We start from the raw sequence: 26,401 nt of genomic DNA, 5'->3' as shown, positions 1-26,401 counted from the left end.
TTATGCCAAATATCACTTTCCTGAAGTGGTAAAGCTAGGTTCCTGAGAGGTCGGAATTTTTAGCGAGAAAGCTAGGTATATGGCATGGCACGCCTAATTTACCAGGCATATATTGGGTGCGGAAAACACTAACTTGCAGGTGAAATTCTCTTGCGGCTACTCAAAATATCATTTTATGGGATGCTCCCAGAACCAATCATTAGGTATACTCAAAGGCGGAGCTCAAGGATGCCGCGAGGCCACCTTTATTAGGCTGGCGAGCACAGGCCTTTACATGAAGGGACCCACGGGGATGATGATGAGGCGCGTAGAAGTAACAGGGAGATTGACCTTTTGGCTTCTACACTACGCATGACGATGATGATGTCGTGCACACTCAAATATCTCAGAAGGGCGCACTCTTAGTCCCCACAGAAAAGAGAATTTCATTACTCACGTGAGGCTGAAAATGCCCTGTAGCTACTTTCTAAAATCTAGATTTTACTTCGCATTGACCACGGTAATTGTGGTTACGTGCGCATGCGGAATAACCTGTTGCCAGCCGCCAGAACCGCAGAATTTGGCAGTTCTGATGTAGTATTCTGACGTAACAGGAGCATTGATTGCGGGTCCCTCATATTTGTTTCACAGCTCTTCAGAAAAAAATTTAATGTTTCGTTTTTGAATAGTGATCGCTGCCTTTCCTTGCCTCTGATTTTTAGAGGGCGGTGCTCCTTAGATGCTGCATACTTCGTGCATCGGTGGCATTCCCTGCAATAGATTCCAAAGTCTCGAATGCTATCTGGTGAGGTAGGCTTAATATATTCCCTTACTAGGGAGGTTACATTGGACAGGTACAACCGCAGTAGCAAGGGTTCCTGTTACACAATCCGTACTCCCTCGAAAAAAATGATTTAGGGACACTGATCTAGCAGTAGACCGGAAACTTGCAATAGTCATAATGTGGTAGAGACCTTCATCCTGCGTAGACCGAAATATTGGCTGACGATGATGATAGCTCATACCGGAAAATCTAGTTTTAAATGAAACCAAATAGGCACATTAACAATCATGAAATGCAGCGAGGTGTATTTTGTCTCCCTCGCCAAGGTAGATTTTCTGTTTTTTTTAATAAAGCACAAAGAGATTTTTGAATTTCGCATTAGTATGACCAACCAGGATCTAGGGTGAAATATACTGCTCGCTATAAAAAGGTATTGCTCATTTAAGAATAACAATGTTATTACGGTAAACTAAGTCTTCATTAAACCAATTACAAAGAGCAGTTGTCTGTATGGATGTCGTTGAGTGTCACGATGCCCACTTGCACGCAGCCCAATCAGGACGACCGCGATACCTCGTTGAAGATGCACCTGTGGATAGCCCAGAGGCAAAAGGAGGGTACCCGCATGGTAAAGTGGCTATCTCGCCTCGGTCACCAGCTGGAGGACACCGTCACAAACTGCCGATACGCACGCCAAGACTGCACCGGACGAAGGTGCGATACTTTTGCCGTGCGGTTCCCTGCGTACGTGTTGTCTGTGAGTATTTCTTTTTACTACCAAAACACACGAGGCCTACGGACAAAAGCGCAACAGTTCTTTGATAATGTGGTTCTTTTCGATCATGACGTATACTGCATTACTGAGACGTGGCTCTCAGACCAAATTGCTTCTACAGATTACTTCCCGGACGAGTACGCTGTCTTTCGCCATGACAGAGACTACGAACGCACCGGTCAAAAGTACGGTGGAGGAGCTTTAATCGCCCTGCGAAAGAACATGGTTGCGTTTCGCCGAGCTGATCTCGAATTGGGAAATGAATGCGTTTGGGTCGAAACAAAGACAAACCGCGGAAAAAATCTGCTCATTGGCGTGCATTATATGCATCCAACTGTAGACTTCCCCGCATTCGCGTCCGTTTTTCAGCACCTCTCAGAAAGTATAGACCCTGGAAAGTACAACATTCTTTTATTCGGTGATTTCAACGTGCCCGGCCGGTGGTGGAATCCCGGGGAAAATGTTGGCAATTCTACCAAAGCCGCTCACTTGTTTAACTTTTTCTCATTCTCTGGATTGGCATATGCTGCACTTCCTCCTAACCCCGCAGGAAATGTCCTTGACATCGTCTTCTCCAACTTGACCTCCTTAGACCTTAAACACGCTCGAGAAGCCCTTGTTCCGGTCGACCCGTGGCATGAACCATTCACTGTCACGGCTTTACTACCGGTTGCCTATGAGCGGCGCATGGAGACCCCATTCTTTGATTTTCCCCGTGGCAATTATAATGCCCTCTACATAACGCTCCAGGAGACGAATTGGGAGCCAGTCTACACATCGCATAATGCAGACGCAGCGGTGCAGCTGCTCACAAAAATTGTCCAAAAAGCAATGGACGAGCACATACCAAAAAAGTCTAAGCGCCCTCATCAATTCCCTTTCTGGTTCAGCAAAGAACTCCGCAGCGCGCTGCGCAGTAAGCGTCGATTCCACAAACTAAGGAAAGCTAAAAACGACACGTCCGCCGACACTAACTTCAAAGAACAGCGCTCACTTGTGAAAGTGCTGCTCGCTCGCGACAAAAAACATTTTTCGGACTTCACAGAATCTTCGCTTACGCAATCCCCGAGCGACTTCTGGCGGATCTTTAGCACGCGCACAAGAAAGGCCCGTGAGCGGATTACTCTGCAGGATGGCGACACCATCGTTTCCGACCCAGCCAGCATTGTTGAAATATTCACAAAACACTTCTTGTCCGCGTACTCCTCGTCACGCGACAGCGGCTTCCCGCTTCGGCTCGCGCAGATAGGTGATGTCATACACACGCCCAACATAACCGTTGAGGATGTCACGGCTGCTATCCGCAGCCTACCTTCGAAGAAATCCTCAGGCCATGATAACATCCCATGCTTCATTGTAAAAGGCTGCTCTGCCATTTTCGCGCCGTTTCTCTGCCACATTTTTCGTCTCTCGCTTGAAGAGCGGCACTTTCCGACAAATTGGAAACCCGGCGTTGTTTTTCCTCTCCATAAGTCCGGAAATGCGTCGGTGCCTGGGAACTATCGACCAATATCTCTCCTTTGTTCTTTCTCAAAAGTTTTCGAAAAACTAGTACACCGTTATCTCTTGTCCAAAATCCGGCCCCTCATTCATAGCAATCAGCACGGTTTTATACCTGCCCGGTCCGTCGAATCAAACCTTGCCTGCTTTCTGAGTGACGCCAGCAAGTACATACTTTCACGCCAACAAATGGATGCCATCTACTTCGACTGCAGCAAGGCCTTCGACCGCGTAAACCATGATTTGCTCCTTCGCAAACTGTCTGCTTATGGCTTGGCTCCTGCTTTCTGGAGTGGTTTGCAACCTACCTCAAACAGAGAACAGACTTTGTTCAGTACGCTGGTGCTAAGTCTCGCAGCTTCACTGTACCGTCCGGGGTTCCCCAGGGCTCTATTCTCGGTCCTTTATTGTTCAACTTATTTGTGAATGATGTGCAGTTAATTATAAAGCATTTATCTCTATTGCAGTTTGCAGACGACATGAAACTCTATCGCGCAGTGGGATCACAGGCGGACTGCGCCCAGCTTTAACGCGACGTACAAGCAATCTCCCTCTGGTGCAAAACTAACTACTTCGATTTGAATCCATTGAGAGACCGTTACAATTACATACAACCGAAGAACCTCTCCTTTAACCTTCCCATACCACCTCGACTCTCTGACGATAAGAAGAGTAAGCGAAACACGTGATTTGGGCGTTCTGATGGATTCGAAACTACGATTCACACCGCATGTTAACTACCTCGCGCGCTCATCTCTTCGGACTTTGGGCGCTATCTCTCGTGCAACAAGGGACTTCTCAGGAGGTTCGTGTTTCCTTGCTCTGTACAAAGCCCTTGTACTCCCAAAGCTGGAGTTTGCATCGGCAGTCTGGAACTGCATGAGTGCGTCGTCGTCTTTGCGCTTGGAAAGGGTTCAGAAAAGGTTCACGCGCATCTTCTCTCGCCGCTACACCCTACACGAGAAATACGCTTACAAGGATGTCATCAAGCGGCTGAAGCTCGTAGAACTGCAATCTAGACGCACAAACCGCGATTTAGTGTTTTTGTTCAAGTGTATCCACTCCAGATTCGACAGCCCGAAATTAGTGAGCTCTGTTCGGCTAAGGGCACCAATTCGAGCTCTCCGCCCCCACCTTTGCTTTGATGTGACCACCTCAGAGATGCTGTCTCCAGTGTGTCGTGTGCAACGTGTGTATAATGATGACTTTCGTGCATCTTTGGACGTCTTTTCCGGCAATGTTAACTCTTTTAAACGCGCCCTGAAAAATGCATGCATTTGAAGCCGCTGTTGCCCATTCAGTATGGTTTAGAAGTTATCTCGTGTTCGTGTTTTCCGTTCCCTTCCCATTTTCTACACTTGCACCGTTTGCCGTACACATACTCCCGTGTACCTATGTATGTGTGTCCGCACGTGTGTGTGCATGCATGCACGTGCGCATTTGCCAGCACTTGTTCACCTTCACATGCACCCGCGTGGGCATGCGTGTATGTATGTTTTGTTTGCACTCACGAGCGTATGTGCCGTGCATACATATAAATTTTGCTTTCATCATCATCATCATCATCATCACCAGCCTATCTACGCCCACTGCAGGGCAAAGGCCTCTCCCATTTTGCTTTATATGTACTTATTTCCAGTATCCATGTTGCCCAGTAAGTTACGACGGTGGATTGTACTCAACTTGCGTGTATGCCAATGTACTTTGTAGTATACCTTGTCACAAGCCCTGTCTCAGCGCGTGCTAATGTACCTGACTGTAATCTTAATTCCTTAAATGTATAAATTGAGTGTGTGTGTGTGTGTGTTTGTGTGTGTGTGTGCGTGCGTGCGCGCATGCGTGCGTAGCTTACGTGTGTGTGAGTGCGTGTGCGTGCCTGCGAGCACGCGCGTGTGCGGTGGTACTATGTACTTAGTGACCCCTGCACTTCATAACCAGTCTCCATGTTTTACCGTTTGTTTATCTGTGTGTCGCCCTGTCCTTTCTGTGTGCACCACCCAAGAAGGCCTAGTGCTGTTGGTGGGTACCACCCAATAAACAATAAACAATAAACAATGAATTGTGTGCATTAGAATAATGAGACACTCGCCAATATTGCCGTGGCTAGTCGAGAACCCCATAGAGTGCCTTTGTTGTTTAACCTGAGTAGTGTTCTATTGTATGTGCCAAAGGGGAAGACGTTGCATGGTGTGCAACATTACACGTTGCACTTTGCTCGTTGCAATGTCGCTTTAATGACCCGAATCCTTTCAGAAGCAGCCGTAAAATATTACTTACCCGTTTTGAGGAAGCAATGCCACAACATATATTATGCAAGTAATATACAACTACTGGTTCTACAACTTGCAATATTACAGAAATAAAACGTCTGATAACTTTACAAAGGACACAAAACTGTTTACAGTGCCGATAAGAAATGTTGGACAGCATTCAAGGCACAGTGCAACTGAAAAGATTTTACCCACCTTACTGCGGTACCGTAACACATTACAGGTTCGCAAGCGACAGTTTCTCCTTAAGTAAATCGCACCCGACCTTTTAAAAGATGCATCATTCGTACAAGGAGTGTTTTTGAGGGACCCCCAAAATAAAAAAAATCAGGAATCAATGCCATCAAACGGTTTGCCAACGCAAGAGACATCATATGTTTCTTATTGGACTATATGGTTGCATCTAACATTTCATCACAACCCACATTCCTGGTATTCTCATGCTGTTTTAATGCGAAGCTTTATTTTCCTGGCTGATACCGTTGTACGCCAATACACCCTGCAGGAACACCAACTTCCTCTGACGATGATCATAAGTGATCGTGGGTGAAGTGAAATAAAAACAAATTCTGGCATCTTCACGAACGTGTAACCTGGGAGCGGCGAAGCATGCAGTGTATAAGTGTATTCAAAGATTGTACGCCTCTGCAAACGACGAGCGCACATTGGGCGCCGAAGAAGCGCCGTTGGGGCGAGCAATGGCGCGCTTGCTGAGGCGGCGGTGCCATCGCTCGCCTTGAACCGTATTCAAGCAATTATATGACAGACAGACTGGCCGTAAGTTGTTTTCGTGTCACACGCCACAGAATGCTAAGAAGCATGCCAACAAGTATCGCGAGGCGTTGGAAATCGCCCCTAAAAGTCGCCCCGTGGCAGGAATCGAACCTGCTGGAACCCTCGCGTATGAAGCCGGCGTCTATCTGATTTCTCTATGTCAACATGGTTGAAGCCAACGCCTAGCAGCAGGGACCGATTGGCGCCTTGGGCCCCAAATGCAAACGTTAGGCCTACGGGCACCAGAGGGTTGCTCTGGGTATTCGAGAAGAGTGTTGCCTACCTCCAGAGTAGCGAATTCTCGCACTGTAGGATTGGCCAACCAAAGAATCCACCACGAGAAACCTTCGTGTTCAACCATCATCGTCGTTAGACGGAGGGGGTGGAAGAGTTCTGTAAATGTCCTTTAATGGTTGCCTTGTCCTCATTTTATTACCCCTCAGCTTGCGGTCAGTTTATCCACGGCAAAACTAATTTTTTATTGTTGATCACGCAGGTATTTTACGAAGTCGTTTGACTCTCGGTACGGTAACTGCTTCTGCTTTCACTGCCACGGGGTCGGCGGGAAGGACGAAGATTTCCTCCACGAGGAGACGGCAACGTCTACGAAAGAAGGTGAGCATGACTATTAGTTATTGTGGTAGGGCACGGTAAACAGCGAACAGGTCAGCTTTGTTGGTGAACAAAAAAAAACACCGGTACACCTATACATCTTAGAAATTGGCGTTTTTACCGCTCTTCGGAAGGATAACAGAAAATTTGGTGCATAATATCTTTACACTCAAAAATGAGGCATCTTGTGAACATTCGTTTTGTTCGTCCAGCATCGTGTGAACATTCGTCCAGCCAGAACATACCAGCAGCCCCCATTATCAGCACCACAAACCTGGAGCAGTGGCAAGGCGCGGTGTGCAGCTCAGACCGTGAAAACCAGCGACGGTTGGTGGACCGGGCACGGGGGACGGTTCCTACATAGTAAAAAGCGCACTAGACAGGGACGGAAGAAGAGGCAGTGACACCGGATGAACGCCAGACATAAACTGTTCCTTTGTTGACAAGAAAGGCAACATACATATAAATAAGCAGAAGCGCTAAAAAGATACGAAAGACGCAGCTTTCACAGAGAATGTGATTGAAGCTGTAGATAGGCTTTTTCTTTTGTGTGCAAAGCCAGAGAGGGTGTGCTCACGCATTCGTCATTTTCCTTGATAATGCAGAATGCCTCCAAGATCTCGCTCTGCAGTTGCGTCCTTAAGCTGCGCAGGACGCGTGTTCCCTGTGGATTTATATGTATATTGCCTTTCGTATCAATAAAGCCTCAGTTGATGTCTAGCACTCGTCCCCGTGTCACTGTCTCTTCTTCTGCCCCTTCTAGTGCGCTTTGTACCTTGTCAAAGTCGTATCAACAACTAGCCCAAATTTCTGCGTTTGAGAGTAAAACAGCTAAACCGGGTTGAAAACTGGTGGGGGGTAGACACATACTGCTTAACAGTCTTAACAGTAAAAGCGTGTGAGTCCATGTTTCAACATCCGATGGCAGAACATTAGGTAAAAAGTTGCAGTTGAACCGGTGATCTGAGGCGTGCGCATGGGCGTCCACCGACCCCACCCCCCCCCCCTCAAGACAAAATCCTGCCGATGCTCATGGGCCTGGGTAAGACATGCTGCGTCTTCGACTGCTGCTTTTACCATTGGCCCTTCTACGCGTAATTGCTGAGGCCGCCTACACACGTCTTTGAGATCCCTCGCCTCAACCTGATGACGATTTTCTAGCCCACTGCTGCATTGCGTCGACGTAGTTCTTACAAATGTTATGGGGGTTACGAACGTATGCTGTTTCTCGGTACGAATCAATAATTCTGATGTTTGGTTCATCAGCCTAGCCTAGCAGATATTTGTGCGAAATCAAACTCAACGTTGAATTTATCGTCCAAGGTATCGTTGACCGTATTGTTCAATTAATCAAACTGAACGTTTATAGGTTTACTCTTTCTGGTATGAACCTACTTGGGATGCTTCGCCGATTGACATGCTCCTCTGTATCTATTATGAGACGGAGAAACCCAATAAATATTTAGGGCCTATGCTCTTCGTACGCAGGCCTGGACTTGATCCTGGATGCCCAGGCCGAAGAGTACTTGCCGACATCTACGCAGATGGGCTTCGCGGTAATGATCCACGGTCAGGGGTTCCGGCCGGTGCTGTGCAACGATGTCGTCTTCGTCGAACCTGGCTTCGTCACCTACATTAGCCTGAGACTGGTGACGTAATGTTGTCTGGCATTTCCTTCTCATTATGATTTCATTGAGAAATGTCTGCTTTGTCAACAAATAAGAGGCTGCTATGACTAACCTAGCAAGTGCTAAAAAAAGCGCACAAGTGCGGAGTAGCACGTGTGAGGATCAGACTGTAAATGTTTAAAGAGCATCCACGCTCAGTGGGCAGCCTAAAAGGTGTACCCGATTGTGCTTAGTCAGGCACTAGGTTTTACAGTAAGCGTGACAATACAGATGCTTCTTCCAGAAAAACTGGACTCGCATGCTGGGCCTTTACAAAGAGAGAGAGAGAGAGAGAGAGAGAGAGATGACTTTATTTGATGCCGAGATGGGTTCTGAAGGGTAGACGACTTGGACGGTCTCCCTCCCTCATCCGTCAGCCAGGATTCCTTGGATCCTCGCGGCGGCTTCGGCCAACCGGACTGCTGTCAGTTGTGCCTCCGGTGTGGAGCTGAGCAGAACAGTCTCCCATTGTTCTGCAGTCTTAATTTTGCAGCTTCTAAGTGTATCTACATCGGATTTGCTATTATAGCCATTCGTACTTTTTTGGAGCTTATGGCAGGACCATATCATGTGGTGTAGGTCGGCTCTGCTGTTGCATAAAGTGCAGAGGTTTGAATAAAGGTCTGGGTAGCAGCGGTTGAGGGAAACAGGGCTCGGAAAAGTGTTCGTCTGCAACCGTCGCCACGTGACTGCCTCTTTCCTGGAAAGAGTATGGTGGGCCGGTGGATATTTGCATCTTGATAACCTGTAGTGATTTATTATATCCCTGTATTGATTTTTAATGTGCAAAGAGGGATAACCTAAATTGCAAGTACAAGATACACAGGGACCCTAATTGGAGCATTTGCGTGTTCACGTTCGCACAATTACGCCAATAATTTTGTTTAACGCACATATTCAACATTAGGAGGTTTAACCCGAACAGTACAAGGGGACCATTGCTTTGAATTGTAGGTTCGTTTACACAATTGAGGGCAAGATATTTGTGAAATGCCACAGACGGGTAAAAATGTTCCGTATTCTTTTTTACTCTGTTAAAAACTCCTAGACATGCATACTGGATTGGTGGCATGCAACAAACGGGTTGAAACGTTCCGTATTCTTTTGCAGTCTGTTGGAAACAACGTAGAGATGCATAATAGATTCCGGGAACCCGTGTGGTAAATATTATGGGAAATATGAAATAATAGGATCACAGGCAGCGGCGGCCGCTTTTCTGATGAAGGCGAAAAGCGGAAACGCCTGTGTGTGTGAAATTTCGGCACACGTTAAACGTTCCCCTGTAGTTGAAATTAGTCCGGAGCGATCCAGTACGGCGCGCCTAATCACCTGTGTAGTGTCGCCACGTTGAAAACTCATCATAAAATTATAAATAAAATTATGTTCGCATTTTTATGCGAGCTGTACTGATACGGGGCCTAGCCTATTGGTTTAGACCTGTTGGCAAAGTGTAGCGGAAATTCCACTGCTAATTTTTTCAGAAAAATGTCAGCGCTGAATCAGCAAACATTGGGAGTATCCAAATAGCATGTCCTAGGCCTGTGAGGTTACTGTTACCTGCAATCTGTGTACATGAACTAAGCATAAAGCTATGACCTCAGACCCATAGGACATCAGACCCTAACGCGGCTACCAGGTACCTATTCGCTGGAAAGGTATCGGTCAGTAATGAGACGGCTTCCCATTGATGATGATGGTGATGATGAAAAACTACATTGTTCTTGTAAAACGTTATTGTTTTGAAATACTAAATATGAAGTAATATAGTAGGCAATACAATAAGGGCCAAATGTCTCAAATCCCCCGTTCCTTACTTAACCTTCCGACAACAATACCTATAAATGAAGAAATGGTTCGTACTGCCACAAAAAATAAATAAAAACATGTCTACGAAGCCTTCACTTTGTCATTACTAGCTAGTATTTCAGGAATTCTGATCCCAAACCATTAACACAGTACAAGGCAAATTTATCAAACACAAAATGATTACGGGAATGTCAGTGTGTGCAAAGTTGCTTTAGCACAAACGCTATAATTTTGCATGAAATGCATGGTAAGCAGACCATTTCAAATATGCCGTAAACCAGGTCATCAAACATTTGTCCGGCTACTTAAAAGTTCGATTGTGCGATCCGTTAAGTACACAGGCATATCACCCTGTGTCACGGTAACGAAGGTTCTTGCAGTGTGTATTGAAAAGAAATAAAACAAGCTTAAGAAACGCTTTGCCGGCGATATAGCGGCGGTATGCGGGATTGCTGAAAGCGTTTTAGAAGATGCATTTCAGTAGGAAGGGGACAATCGTGGACAGTGACTGATAGCCAGCTTACATATCGAGACTACGTACGTAGCTTCATAATTTCCTGTATAGTCGTCTAAGCTCATGATGCAGTGCAGCCACATGCTGTATGTGCGGCCGCCCACACAAAAGTAGCTTAGCGGTGCTTCCTGCGTGCGGAAGGAAAAGCGCTATATAGCGTACTTTCCGTCCAAACTGTTAAAGCTGATCGATTGATTGATTGTAGGGTTTAACGCGCCGACGCAACGCAGGCGATGAGGCGCGCCGTAGTGGAGGGCTCCGGATTAATTTTGACCACCTGGGGATCTTTAACGTGCGCCGAAATCTCGTACACACGGGAGTTTTTGCTTTTCGCCTCCATCAGAAAAGCGGCCACCGCGGCCGGGAATCGAACCCGCCACCTCGTGCTCAGCAGCGCAACGCCTTAGCCACTGAGCCATTGCGGCGGCTTAAAGCAGACTGTTAAAGCAGAGCATTAATCATTGCTCTACAACTTAAGACGCAGAGAAGACCATTGTCTTAAATTGCAAATATTCTTTTACAGCTGCAGACGTAACCCGGTTAGCACTTCTCATTACATTGATAACAACAGACTGAGGAGACTGTGCAAGAAATCAGACGCGGCTTTTCCGTTTGCAAGTACAAGAAACAGCGCACATCAACGGGAGTGGAGAATTTTATATAACTCTAGCGGAGGTATACAGGACCCCTGCATTCTTTATTGATTGTGGGGTGTAACGCGCTCACGCAACGCAGGCGATGAGGCGCGCTGTAGTGGAGAGCTTTGGATTAATTTTGACCCCCTGGGGATGCTTAAAGTGCGCCGAAATCTCTAACACACGGGAATTTTTATGGTTTTCGCCTCCATCAAAAATGCGGCCGCCGCGGCCGGGAATCGAACCCGCATCCTCGTGCACACTGCAATATCAATGCTATCGCACATACAATGCTACAAGTTATTCGTTTTGTTCTGATTATTTTGAGAAGTAAGGAATGATAACACACCTTTGATAAATAACTTCATGTATTTGCAGTGCCGGAATCCAACGTTGGTTCGGGAATTGTCTTGTAGTTAGGAATCTAAGAACTTATAGACCCAAAGCTTGCGTTCCCACTTTAACAGTGGCTACTTAAAAATGTTGTGCAGCTCTTTGCACTATTCATAAAAAAACTCAACATACGAATGTAAGTTTTATTGGGGGGACAGGTGGGGAAGTTTAGCCAAATTGCCAGCCACCTTTTTTCGACAAAAAGAGGCTTCGAAAAACCTGTTTTTTTTTTTTTTTGTGCGAGTTGCGGGTGAACGCAAATGAAAATTTAGGTGAGCAGTTTGGGCGGTATGGCTAATGGCAGCAAAGGTGCAACCTATATTCATTTTTAGGGAACGTTTTACTGGACAAGACAACCTGCGGAATTTTTCGAAACCACACTAACTTTGCTTACTGCAGTAGCGGGTCGGGGCCTGATTTGACCAGCATCACTCGACATGAGCGGCGCCCTACGTGATCTTAGGGTATTTTAGGGGCGAACCTCCTCTTGCTCGGGCCTGTCCCGTCCCTCGTTGCTGCTGTATACGGCACGACACATTAACGATGATTGTGGCAGGATCCCCCTAGGGATTGGCCAACCAAAGATTGGCCGAAGAGGACAAAACGTTCAATGCGTTCGTTGCTACCCGACAAAGACAAGAGGAAGGCGAAGAGGTCGTCGTTCGTCGCCTGCGAGCTCAAGACGCGTACCGCGGGTACACGACACGAGACGCTCTGCAGAAGGCGACGGCCAAGCTGGCTAAAATGTCACACACCGAATTCGCCAACTTACCCATGGAGATTCTCATCGTCCAAAACCACCCCTGTAACGTCACCAGAAACATTGACGTCGTCGACGGGCTTGTCAACGGAGCGGTGGAAAGCTTGACGTGTCGAGTCTTTATGTGATGTTTGGGCGAATGTTTCACGGTTTTACCGATTAGCATTTTCGCTTCGCCCCTCTCATCATCATTCACTTTGTGGAGATGGCGGAAGTTTTATCACCGTATACTATCTAAAAAGGGCCTAACAAAATAGCAAGTCAAACTGAATATTCCGCTGTTTGCAGAAGTCACAACAGACGACAAATGCTGTATAAGGTCAAATGCTAGCATTCGCACTTGTCAAATCTTTATTTATGTGCATCACACACCTTTCTCCATTTACAAATATAAGTAAAGTTCAAATGCGAGTAATTTTGTCAAATGCTGAACAATCTGTCGTATGCGGAAGGTGGAAAGCCCATTGCATTTACATTATCGTCGAGCCATGTTGCCGACATAACACTTTCATTTGCTCTTTCAACTGACTACTGACTTGCATTTCTTAGCAGTGCTTCGGCAGTGCAGTCACAAGGCAACGGCACTAACGCAGGAGAGTCGAACAGCCCTTCCGGAGCCGTACCAGTTTCCATGCCGCAGCAGCTGGCCAAGTCACTTCAAGCACTTCACAGTCAACAACACGATGTACACTAGGGAGGTACGTGTTGCGCCCTCTTGCCTTCCCTGAATTCCTCTCCCCCCAATTCTATCCACTAACGTGAAAACTGGGGAGGGGCGGAGCGTTCAGTGCATAAGTGTAATCTTGGCGCCTCGCCGTTTTTACCGACGGAGATGAAACCGTTTGGGAGCAGAGGTATACAGCTTTTCTGTTAAAGTCTCTTGTCTTTGAAGCACGAAGCTCTCTAAGCGCCATACAAAAACTTTTGTCCCGGTGTTTCTTTAGAACGCGTAACGAAGCGCTCCAACGCGAGGCGTAAACGAGTGTCGCCGTGTTTTTAGTACGCGTTGCGTTCTAGCGCGAGGAGGAAACGAGTTACCCGGTGATTATATAGTACCGTGACTACATGAGACAACGATTACGAACAAGGACATGAAACGCCAACAGTCCCAGCCCCTAAGTGGCTTCGCTTCTGAAAAACACCGGGACACTCGTTTACGCCTCGCGCTACAGAACTTTGTTCTGCAAAGACAAGAGACGTTTCCAACAATGCTGTATGCCTCTACCCCCAAACTGTTTCATTTCGTTGGCAAAAAAGGCCAAGGCGCCAAGAATATAATTCCACGCTGCATGCTTCGCCGCTCCCTTGGTTTCACATTAGTGGAGATCGCCCGGCATTTTTCACAATCACTATCAATTCTGCTGTGACACTGCCTCTACAGAAGCTGAAGACAGCCAAGACTGCGGGCTAATTGTTTTTTAAACACGCTCGTTTTTAATCTAAGTTTGGCATATGGGTGCCGCAGTGAGATGCAGACAAGTCAAATTTTAAGACACTGAGTGCGTACCTTTAGGAGACTCAGTTCCAGTGGCTCAAGTATAAAAATAATAACGCAGGTTCCACCCAGTAAAAAATGTGTTGAAACCGCGGAGCTGTAGTATTCTTGTGCGGGCCTGAACGTCAAAGGGTGGTCGCCCGTTAATGACAGCGCCATCGTCGTGTAAGCTCTACTATTCGCGCAAAGTATTCGACAGCTAAACGTCAGTGGCGGGAGGCTGTTTACGCTCTCGCCTTTATAGTGGGAGGGAGAGAAACCCAACCCTCCGAGACCACTCTGCCCTCTACTGGTGGGTCTCGGAAGCCTAGGGCGGCCTTGCAGAAACTGGTTCGTAAAACCACCTATAGAGGGTGCGGTGGTCTCGCGGGCGGCTGGTCTGGGAACCTACTACTGGCCCTGCGTGACGTACTACCGGCCGCAGGATTACGAAAAGTTCAGTTTAGTTATATATTTCAGGTGATACTTCATGTGGTGGAAGCAGCTTGGTAGAGAACGCCTGCAGATTTCAGTGTTTCAACAGAAGCCTGCGTTGCTTTAGCTACGGCAGCCATAAAATATTCAGCAATGAACGTGGGTAGCTTTTTTATGCTGAAATTGGTACTCTTAGGTTCTTTCATACAATGTTCCTTCTTAGTATTTACAGTGCTGCTGGCTGGGATTTGTGGAGGTGATCGCGAAGAGAACTGGATGGCTTTCGTCTTTGATGGATGATATTCTCACAACGAGTAATCTCTTCTTCCCGCGCATGGGTCGAAAACTGCTCAGCTTAGAAGCGCAACGCAAAGCGAAGGAACGTGAAACAGTTAAAAGGAAACAAAACGGGTTAATATAAAAACTATGCCCGGCAACGAAAACGGAATATTGGGCAACAGAGGAATATTGGCAAACGGTGCAGTGGCAATGTAAAAATAATAAACTGACGGCGCCAAAGTTGAGTTACGCCTAAAATTGGTGGGGTCAAATAGTGTCGGTGGTGCGTCATAATATTGCATGGAGGTACGTAATGTACAGTCAGGCGACTCTCCCGCTGTAAAACTACCGCACCCGTGGGAATCCTCGAGTCACGTTTCCTTTTGAAGCTGCCATTTGGAATCGTGACAAAATCCTCCCACCTGTATTCACCCCTTCTACTTTCTTAAACGACGGACCAGCTTCATGCAATATTTTGTCTTTCTGCAGGACTGCCTGTCTATGTGTCAACAGGATTACGTGCGTCGTCAGTGCGGTTGCGAATCCAGTGACTTTCCGACAACATCCAACAGGCGCACATCGAAGGTGTACCCAATTTGCAGAGGTATCATGCCGTATTTCACAAATGTTGTGAACAGATATGGCGGCTGCATTGGATGAGTTTGATTGACTGCAGAATTCGACATTACAAATGTACACAGCTCTGTACTTGAACGCGGGGATGGGGAAAAAATACTGAAGTCTGACACCCAGAACAAAATTTCTGAAAGGCGATGTCCTCAGAAATTTCCGCAACAAAATTCACATGGGACGGCTGGAAAATAACTGGTATCCTCTCAAGATACGTGGTTAGCAAACTCTGTTGGAATTTACTATACACTGCATGAATTGTGTGCTCTTACATTTAAACCAGTGCTAGTATGCGTAAGCCTGAGCGAGAAAGCACTCAATAAACACTTTGCGTTTGAGCAGGCTTTGGAAATAAGTTTTCAAATGATTGCATACAGATTCGATGATGTTGCTTGTATAACTGAACTAAGGTTTTAATGCCGGCAATATTCCTGATTACCTCGATCTGCCTAATGCCTGAACCATTCAATCCCAGCAGTTGTTTGCTACTCAGGTACAATTTGTGTGGGAGTATCATTTCACATGAGAACTCGAACTCCAGTAGCATAGAGAAAGTAGGTCGCAAATGTTTCCCCTGTATTCGTATAAATGGAGGGAAAGAAAAATTAAGCACAATCTTCTGAAGCAATGTCGGTTAAATCAAAGAGTTAATATCGTGTAGAGCACCACTATCTGGCATATACCGTTATAGAAGCCGAAGTGGGGCTTATGTTCGACTGTATTTCCTCTGAATTAGCTATAGTGTAGGGGGTGGCTTGAGAAGCCTGATTTTGGTAGTGGCAGAAAGCTAGACGCACGGCTACAGCAGACCCACGGCCACTCGATGGAAACAAGGTCTCGTTTCCTACAAGTGACCGTGGCAGACCACACAGCCAAGCTACCGTAGCGCACGAATAAATAATACTGACACCCGAAACATTTCCTCTCAGTAGCTAGTTTGTGGGCGAGTATAAACACGTGTCGGAGTTTTCACACTTGCCGTCTGGCACACTCGTTGTCCGAGCCGATGTAAAAACTAAAACTCTGAAGTAAGTGTTTACAGCAACTTCTGCGCGTTGCTCAGTCCTAGGGAATTGGCAATTAGCGTACGAGAACACAAGTCGAAGCCAATTCCCAACCCACAACGCGGATTCCCACAAGGAGCTGCATTGTCTCCCAGTTTCTTCACGTTGGCAATGTTCAACCTACACGAAGCTCTAACAATCATATCCCGCATTAAGAATACATTATATGCACATAACAAGATTATAGACCAACAGTGGTAGCGCGGGGCGCGTGCAGGACACTGTTCGACAAATGATGTCAGCCCTGGAAATGACAGATTGAGACATGGGACTGGAGTTCTATGTTGAAATGACGGAGTTGATACTGGTCCACAGGCCACGCTCAGAAGCGCCGTGCAGAAACAACCCCGGTACCCCGCAACGTGAACAAAAAGAGCAATTGGCATTCAGGCGCAAAATGCGAGCTACTTACTATGCAAAGTGTGTTATATAAGACACCTATCAGATGCACATTTACTTACACTGCTGAATGAATTAACGAATGCACCATAGCCTATTGAAGTAGTGCAGGAGCGTAGGTAACAGAGCAGAAAACCCCTATCATTGCAGGAGAAGCCGATACTCGAGCATTCACATGGTCTGCAATGCCCATTTCAACTGCCAAGGAACGAAGTAACATATATAAGATTGTAAATGCGCATGCCACATAGTCGCTCAACGGAGCACATACTCACCTACCTTGCCCCTTCGTCGCTATCTAAAAGGACTGATAACAGTACAGTCGGTTCCTGACCCCACAGGATTGGCGGGAACTGAAGGAGTTAACTTGCTCGCCTGCGAGCGGGTTAACCGGGCTTACGTCAATAGTTTTCAACACCAGAAATGCGGCTTATCGGTCGTCAATGGTGTTCAACCCCAGAAATGCGGCTTATCGGTCAACATAATCCTGAACCACCATGCAGCAGCACGTAAACAAACAACAACACCGCAAAAGAGCTTCAAAGCAGCCGCGGTTGCTCAGTCGCTAAGCTTTCCGTCTGTTTAGCCGAAGGACGTGGTTTGGACCCCGGCCGCGGTAGCTGCTTTTCAGATGGGGGCGAATAGTGAAAACGCCCGTGTGTGGTGATTTCCCCGTACCTTAACGATGCCCAGGTGGTTAAAAATGAATCCAGAGCCCGCCACTACAGTGCGCCTCATGGCCCATGTGAAGCCTCGGCGCGTTGAACCCATGAAGGAATCAATCAATCAATCAATCAATCAATCAATCAATCAATCAATCAATCAATCAATCAATCAATCAATCAATCAATCAATCAATCAATCAATCAATCAATAAATCAATCAGTTACTCGTGGTTTTCTTCTGCACGTGACGCCGAAAGTTAATTATGAACCTATTAAATAGGTATAAGTCAAACTTCTGCGAATATTAAAATGTGCGCTTGGAGAATGCCGGCAGGTAACAGCAACTGGTCTGCGGCTGGATTGCGCCACTTGGCATAGTTGTAAACGGTTTTCTTAAATGCGCAGAGAAGGAGGAGCCCTGCATAAAAGAAGTTCAAACGATCATGGGACTGGAGTCGACGGAGAAGTATTGCAAGTGCCACAGGTCATGCGGGTGAGTTTTAGCTTTCACCTAGTGGTTTATTTTTTGGTTACCCCTGTTGCTTTACCTAGTTATTAGGGTCATGCGTGGCACACCACAACAGGAGCACGGCACATTGCGACCAGAGCTAAAATATTGGTCAAATGCGCAAAAAAAGCATTTCTATTTGACTGCGGAGCATTAGCAACCGCTGTTCTTAACTAATTGGGAGCATGCTAAGAGAAAGAAAATATTTTTTAGTAAATGCGACACGAGACAACCTGGGTCAAGGAGTCTACTAACGATAATCATGAAATGAGCAATCATCGGCGTCGCAAAAAGCATGCTGAGATAGGTCACGAGAATGTTACGGTAATATAGATGTGTTTCCATTGTAAACGCTGGGACGGATTTCAGCAGAATTTTCAACACAACGTTCTTCTTATGAAGCCCACCGATGATACGAGGCGGAAATAATAAGCTCCAGTGAAAGAACAACAGCAGGCAATGTGTATACATAGATATACCATATCTATGGATTCGTCTTCAACCTACCCCTCCTTGACTTCTGTTTACCTTATTTTAGCCTGCCGTTCTGTCCATCCAAAAAAAGCACACCTTTACCGACCAAAACCACTAAATTGGGAAGTCGGTACGGCAAACACACTAACGCCATAAAAATAGAGGAATCAAACCCTTCATTGATATCGCGACAGCATCGAAGCGAAAAAATTGTGCGCATCGCTAAAAATGACGTCGAATGGAGATAGTACCTTGCCGCCATTGCATTGAAACTTCCTCTCCTGCCTCATCCGCCCACCTGTCGTGCTGTTTTCTTCCTCTCTCGGTCCACGCTTTGGAAAATACCCCAGATGCACTTCCTTTTCTTTTCTTTTCCCGCAAACCACAGACAACAGCAGGTTTGCAGAATTCTTTTTTTGCCCCATTCGTACTGCTGCGTCATCTGTTCGGTATGTTGTGACTGAACGCTCAATGCATCAGCTCGAGGCTCGGGTGCCGGCCTTGTTCGTATTTCGAGTTTAAAACATTGTTCTAGCTGCACGCGTTTGTTTAATTTTCTCTGGCAAGGATTGAGAACACACCTACCCTTAATTAAATTACTACTTCTTACACTAGTTATGCATTGATGCTCTTCTTCAAATAGGCCTAACATTAACTTTTAACTAAAATACGTTGGCAAATACGGAGCATATTTCGAGATTTATAAGGTTGAAGAAGTATTGCCTATATGAACGCCTCACTAAACAATGCATTCTAACTCTTGAACGGCCAGCTGAATCGAGTGACAAAAAGTGCATGCAGAGACAACAAAATGTTTGAGTTTGATTAGCCCAAGAAAAACTATCGTATCTGAAACAAAAGACGATGGCTTGACGAGCTCACGGAAGCAATGTGAAGTGTAGCAAGAAACAATGTGATGACATGCGGTGAAGACTTGGCGAGCTAGGGAATGTCAATCGCGGAGTTTGTGGCTATAAGGAAGAAAGAAAGCAACTCAGTAAATTTTTGCGACAACTACAGGTAATGCGGTACGATACTAGGGACAAAAAAGGATTTACAGGAAATATCACAGGATTTTATCAACTGAAGCCTACAAACTGCGCTGGAGGATCGTTACGTTATTGTCCGCCGTAGCTCATCACCCTAATTGCACATCCTATTCACACGAAATCAAAACCAACTCTAATAATATCCGGTTTTTGCTGCCTCTAAAAGCAACAAAGTATAGAAGATCTCTGCCTAGTTGCCCAGAAGATGCGAAGTATATTTCATTTTCATTTCATTTCGTTTTATTAACCTCATTGATTTTATGTTTCTCGGTACATGAGGAGGCCGGAGAAAAAGCCACCTCATGAAAACTTGACGAGGTCACCGCCCCCTAAACGCGCGCAACATTGAGCGCCGTACTATATACGACATCATTTTGTTCTAACCATAGGCAAAATAACACTTTCTCAATTTTTCAGCATACCATATTCAGCACACATAGTTGCACGTGCAGATGTCCCAAATACAGACGTGTGCAAATATAAGAGCATCCATAAATGCATATGTATGGATGCATATCAATGCATGCATAGAAGCATATCTATTCCAACGCACGCAAAGAATAGATTTACTCGCTCGCATAAGGATACTTGCAGGGGGTCACCATACGCCTGGTTTGTTAACCTATGTGCGTATCCGCTAATGCAACCATAAATACACAAAAATAAACTCCAAGTTAGGCAACTCACGCCAGAGAATCATGTTTCCAACCAACCTCCACCCTCAAAAACCCGAGAAATTTGTAGTAACAAATTCTATGCACGTGCACTATTTTTATCAAAAAACAATCCGCAAATGGTACATAAACTTAAAATGCCCATGCTGCCAGCAAGCCGTGAAGCTGGTCTGTATATCCCCTAAATTCTCTCAATACTGAAATTTCATTTCCCCATACCCACATCCATCGACTGATATTGATCCCTTCACATTAGATCAATACACCATCAACGTAATTACGCAGTTCGCCACCAAGGCATAAAGCGATGGCATACACAAGTGCATGCCACGCGTGAATGACATAAATGAATGCTGTTGAGCACTGGACAGTCATCCAGTGCTGAACAACCACCCGGCAGAAGAACTCAGGCCGCCTCCAGACAGCCAAAAACGTACGGCCTATGAACTCCTTTGATCAATAGACCCTTTCCCCCCGTTCCCAACCACCTTCCCTTGGCCTCCAGCCTTTCTTTTTGAATAATATTTAACAAGAACAACAACCACACCAATTTGCCTTGAGGAGTAGTGAGACCAAGAAAGGAAAAATTTTTGGCTGTGCGTTAAAAGAGGGCCATCTCCCCTAACGTGAAACCCAGGGAGGGCCAAAGCATGCAGTGTATAAGAGTATTCTTGGCGTCTTGTTTTCTTTGCCCACGCAGATGAAATCATTGGTGGGTACAGGTATACAGCTTTGCTGTAAAGGTCTTGAGTCTTTGAAGCACGGAGCTTTCTAGCGCGAGTCGTTGCTCCTAGGGTGTGCCAGTGTCGCGAAGTTTAAGTACGAGTGTACCGGTGTTTTAGTACCGTGACTGCATGAAACGGTGAGGACATGATAAAAAAAACTCCCACCTCCCCTCGCAGGAACCCCTGTGTATATGCGACGCATAGGCGGAGCGGCGAAGGGACCGCGTTTTATAGCGCGCATAACGTTGAGGGGACTGCGTAAGCCGGTCCCAGTCGATGACGACATTGGCTTACTTGTAAAGCGGCGTGGACTCTACGTGTTTGAGCCAAGCGTGGATGTTGCTTCGCCGGAGAAGGGCACACCGGTTATATGCGCAGCGCGCCCGAAGGAGAGGAAACCGCGGAAGAGAGAGTACTGCACATGCGCCGGCCCCAACGCGACTGCCGCGGCTATGACGCAACACAGTCCAACACAATCCACTTTAATCCAATCCAATCCAAATCCAATCCAATCCAATCGAATCCAATCCAATGCCCCTCGCGAGAGAGTGTTCGCTATCGGAGAGGAGAGGGGGTGAGCGGCGGAGAGCGCAGCTGGCACGGCGAGGAGAATGGGGCAGGGGTGGACAACGCCGACGACGACGACGACGCCGGAGGGACAAGGCGAGTGAATCAGATGCTCTGCATCTAAAATGAGGACACACGGGCAAATAAGAAGCAGCAAACGAGGTGAACGTACACGAGCTCTTCCTTGGTACATTCGCTAAGGAGCATGTAACGCTAGGAGCGCAGCTCCAGTAAGAGGCGGCGACAGTCTATTGAATCTGTTTGGCGCAGTCTTACTAAGCGGACGGGAGACTAGCTTATATGTTGTCCTCGCGGTGCTCACCCGCGTTGTCCCGTCGTAGTCCGCACCATCGTTGTCCGCACCCCTCCCCCTACACTATATAAAAGAAAATACTATCCGGCGCCAGGTTTCGATCCCTCGACCCTGCGGGCGGAACGCAATGCACATGGTGCTCTACCCACTGCGCCACAAAGCCGACACAGAATGGGACGCTACGAACGCGCCTTATATCGTTGACTCATTCAAATTACTGCTGACGAGCGCTCTCTCGTCAGCAGTTGCCACAAGGGCAACAACATTAACGTAACGCAAACTACTTAACGTCGTGCGCCCCCGGAAATGCTCTGCATTTGATCGTGCCCCTCGAGACGGGGATGTTTCACTGCGTCGCCATGCGAACAGTTAGCCACGCTTTAGTTTCAGTTCTTTCTTTGCTGGGGTGCCGACGAGCGGCGCCACCTCCTCGCACTTCGCCGCGGGAGGATCCGCGGCGGGGGCGAGAGATGGCGCTGGCGTCTCCGCGGCCGCGTCTGCGGCCTCCGCGGGCACCGGCGCCGGTGCGGGGTCATCTTTGTGCATAAAACCTCCCTCTCGGTAAATAGTTTTTTATTCCAAAGTTTTGCAAACCGCCATGCATCTTTCTATTTAGATTTTTTCTAGCTTTGGTGCTTTAGAAGTTGGCTAAATATTCTTCACGAATTCATATGAGGAAAAATCCAATCCACGCTGTAAATGTGGTTGGACTACGAAGCTGTAAACGACACCCATGACAATAACCAATGTGACGTCACTTGAATTCTCACAAGGGGCTGTACAAAGCGGGAACCGCAGACAAGTCAAATGTACTTAACCAAACTTTTTATTACTGCGCAACGACATTCACAACTGCTTTATGTTCACACGCACACACACGCGCACGCATGCACACACACACGCACGCACGCACGCACACACACACAGACACGCACACACACACACACACACACTCACGGGCACACGCATGCACGCGCACTCACAATCACGCATGAACACAAGCGCGTCCGCACTCACACACCGACGATTTGTAGCAGCACCCAGAAGTCGCACCACCGCTTCGCTTTAGCCCGGCCCACATTATCCGTTTCGTATCCAACGCACCAGTAACGCGCATAAAAAATTCCTACTTTTTTGAGCTTTCGTGTCGTGTATCCTCACAACATTTCAAACTTTATAGTGTTGGCTTAAATATAAATTACACGGATGCGCATTTTAAATCCGGAAGCTTCGGCATACATCGTAAAGGTGGCACGGTTTCTTTTGCGCTCAACAATGTGACATGAACCATGCCGCCGGTGCAATAGGCTGAATATAGATTGAAAATATGCTTGTGTACACGCCGTCTGCATGCAAACTGTTCCGGCCGGAGTGTGTCTGTTGACGTCAATATTACTGATGTAACATACCAATCACTAAATTTTACTTTTCTTAAGTTAGCAACCCGAACTTTAGGTTTAATCTGGCCATTTCCGTCCATGATACTGTGACGAGAATAGTGGTGCATGCCTCCAGGCCCTACCCTTTGAAGACGAAAAAATGGAGGCCGGCACGTAGCCCTGTGCTCGTCATTTCATTCTGATGACTACACATCAGAGGGACTCTGCAACACGGCCAATAAACGCTTTCAGTCTTTCCTTTGCGTCTGAAAGCACTGCGAAAGCTACAGTTATCGCGAGCCCGGAGCGGCACTGCGTGATTTCTTGCCACAGCAGATGCGTCTTCTGTTTCTGCTTTGCGCGTGTGTTATTTCATTAAAAGGACCTTGCAACAGTTTCGATAAGCACTTTCACTCTTTCCTTCGCGTCCTGAACCACTGCTAAAGCTATAGTTATCGACAGCGCGGAGCGGGGCTTTTGTGATTTGCTCGTCGCGCAATAGACGTCTTCCATTTCTGCTTTTTCTAAAGTTGCTATCGAAAATTGTTCATTGCTGCAACTGAAGGAAAACTGGCTAAAAGCCGCTACATGGTCTTTGTGACGTAATTCGAGCCGTCGAATAACGTAAATGCCGGGAAAGAGAGAAAAATCTTTTGAGCGAGTTTATAAGTTATGTGATGGGCACAGGTAAGTAATGCTTGGCTGAGATACATTGGGACCCCCTAAATATGTATTAGGTGTGTTGGCCGTCTACGTTCCGCAAGCATGTAAGATTAAAAAAAAAAGTTGAAAAAAGTGTTGCAGTGTCCCTTTAAGCGTGGCTATCGAATACTTTTATTGCTTCCACTGAAAGCAACCCGACCAATAGCCGCTGCGGCGCTGTATTTACCCAATGCGAGGGCTCCAAGAACTCCAAGACCGGGAAAGAGAGAACGTTTTTAGCAAGTTTTCAAATTATCTGATGGCCATAGAGCAGTAATTGTGAGCCGAGCTTCTTTCTGATTTCTCATTCTGAGTACTCAGTGTGTTTGTTGGCCAAGTTGTGAAAGCATTTAGAATATAAAACTGAAAAACGTGTTGCAGGGTTTCTTTTATTCATCGCCACAGGTACCATGGTTCGCGTGAGTTGTCCTGCCTTCTCGTAGCAATATGCATGGTTTTACAAGAAAAGAAGATTAAAACCTGTGAAACCGAACCAACAGTCTTATAAAAAACATAGTCGCAAAGTATCTGTAGTTTATGAAATCTGCACAGAAATAAAACTACCCAGATCTGTTTGACACTTGTTAACGTATGCAACATTTATAAAAAGCCGACAGTACACATGCATGGTACGGGAGAACTGTTTCAATGGCTTGCAAAGGCCTACCCTCCAGCCCCCTCTATGAAAGTTTGATCTGGGTGTAGCCTTGCGAATGGCCGTGAAGTGTTCTGTTGAGCTATGACACTCGCGCCAGGGAGACGTAAATGACAAGAAAATCGAACCCGAATCAATAGGGCGTTAAGCATGTCCCAGTGGCGTAGGCAGAAAATGTTTTTTGGGTGTTCTTATACTCCACAACTAAACATTTTAAAAGTACACTTCCCCAAAACAATATGTATTCGACGTTTTGTGATGTTATTCTCGTTTTTACAGTGAAATTTATCGGTGAAGCTTGTAAAAAGCGTAGTCAAAAAGAAGGCCGCAAGGAAAGGCAGTGCGCCACTTTAAAAATTTGGGGAGCCGGAAGGGCGCTGTTCTGACACCGAGATACCCATCTGGCTATTGGCTACGTAATGTGCATGGTCCTGGGATGGACCACTGGTTGGATGGACCACTTAGTCGGCTGCGCTGAAAAACAATCATTTCATTTCCGAAGCGCACACTATCCGGCGAACGCGTGATAGTCACCTGAACTTGCCACAGCTGATTATTCCTAGTTAATTTTCTCCAATCACAATTACTGCACACTGTGTAGGTTGTGCAATTCATCGTTTAGCATTTAAAACCAGTCCCGTCCGAGACGGTATTAGCGCTAGGCTCTTAAAACTATCCAGCCCCTTCTCAGCCTTCTTGCTCTCGTTAATTTTCCACCAATCCTTAGATACAAGTTTTCTGTGAGAGGATTCGAAATCTGCTTACACAATTCCAATATTCAAACCTGGTGATAATACACAGCCTATTACCTACAGACAAATTTTATTTACTTCCTTATGCTGTAAACTTCACGAACATACCCTCTTCACAAATATAATGGCTCATCTCAATCTAAGTGACTAGCTCCTACACAACCAAGGTGGTTTTCCTAAAAACTTCTCATGTGTATTGCAACTCTTCGAACGAGTTACTGACTTCAATCTGCGCTGAACTCTTCTCTTCATGTCGGTGCCATCTTATTGATTTCCCTAAGGCATTGGATAGGGTCCCCTACAAACGCTTAGAACTAAATATTCGCCATCTGAAGCTTGACAATAACACAACACAATTCATCCTAGAATTTTCCTTGCACTCTAGAAAACTAAAGAAATTTGTTTTTAACTCTCTAACCGTGCTAGCGTTTTATCCAGTATTCCACAACGCTCGGTTGTCGGTTCCCTTTTGTTTTTAATATGCATTAATGACAAAGGATGCCACATATTCTCGTTAATAATTTGCAGGCGACTACGTAATTTACAAGGAAATAACTTGCCCTTGCGACATTTTCATGTTGAAATCTCACCTCCATAAGTTGACTGATCAGTGCGACACGTCAGGAATAGAAATAAATGTGAAAAAGGCTAAGCACTTACAATTTAGTTCGACTTAAACATCTCCCATTCAACCAAACCATTACACCATAAATGCTACCGGAATTGAATCAGTGCTATCATTTAAATATCTTCAGAAGTTTTTCACAACCAATATTAACTGGGCCACTCAGATTGAACTTATCGCTGCCAAAACAGTAAAGAAAATTGGAATCCTCAAATGGCGACTATGCCTTGCTAACGAAGGAACCAGGTTCCATGCATACACTCCCCTGATAAGACCATCGTTCTAGCTTGCTTTAACCCTATGGCATCCCCACACTGAAAATTTCACTAACGAGTTTGAATCGATAAAAAAAAGCTGCGCACTTTAGAACATCATCGATATCGCGTTATGAAACCGTAACTGCCTAACGAAAACTGCTTAATCTTCCCTCCCTTGCCACGCGCCGTAAACTTTCGCGGCTGTCATTTTTCCGTTCATTGTTCTACAGCAACACCCCATTCGCGCGCTATAATATCCTCTCGCCATCAGGCATTTGAGTTCGTGTTGATCATTCTAACAGAGTT

General features: G+C 46.2%; 1 protein-coding gene across 1 annotated transcript in view; it reads left to right on the top strand.

Annotated features, from left to right (window-relative positions):
• The window catches only part of LOC144175547 (acid-sensing ion channel 2-like), a 55,947-nt gene that overhangs the window by 3,103 nt on the left and 26,443 nt on the right, over positions 1-26,401 (top strand). Inside the window, exons 2-7 of the mRNA XM_077704618.1 lie at positions 1,314-1,477; positions 6,579-6,697; positions 8,183-8,343; positions 13,063-13,167; positions 15,147-15,261; positions 17,821-17,908. Coding sequence (XP_077560744.1) covers positions 1,314-1,477; positions 6,579-6,697; positions 8,183-8,343; positions 13,063-13,167; positions 15,147-15,261; positions 17,821-17,908 — 752 coding nt within the window. The remainder of the gene's footprint in view (positions 1-1,313; positions 1,478-6,578; positions 6,698-8,182; positions 8,344-13,062; positions 13,168-15,146; positions 15,262-17,820; positions 17,909-26,401) is intronic.

The sequence above is a fragment of the Haemaphysalis longicornis genome, unplaced genomic scaffold (genome assembly GCF_048455015.1).
Source record: "Haemaphysalis longicornis isolate Haplotype H1 unplaced genomic scaffold, Haemaphysalis longicornis Haplotype H1 scaffold_3, whole genome shotgun sequence".
NCBI lineage: Eukaryota > Metazoa > Arthropoda > Arachnida > Ixodida > Ixodidae > Haemaphysalis > Haemaphysalis longicornis.
Note: the sequence above shows the minus strand (reverse complement) of the source record. Positions and strands in the feature narration are given on the sequence as shown.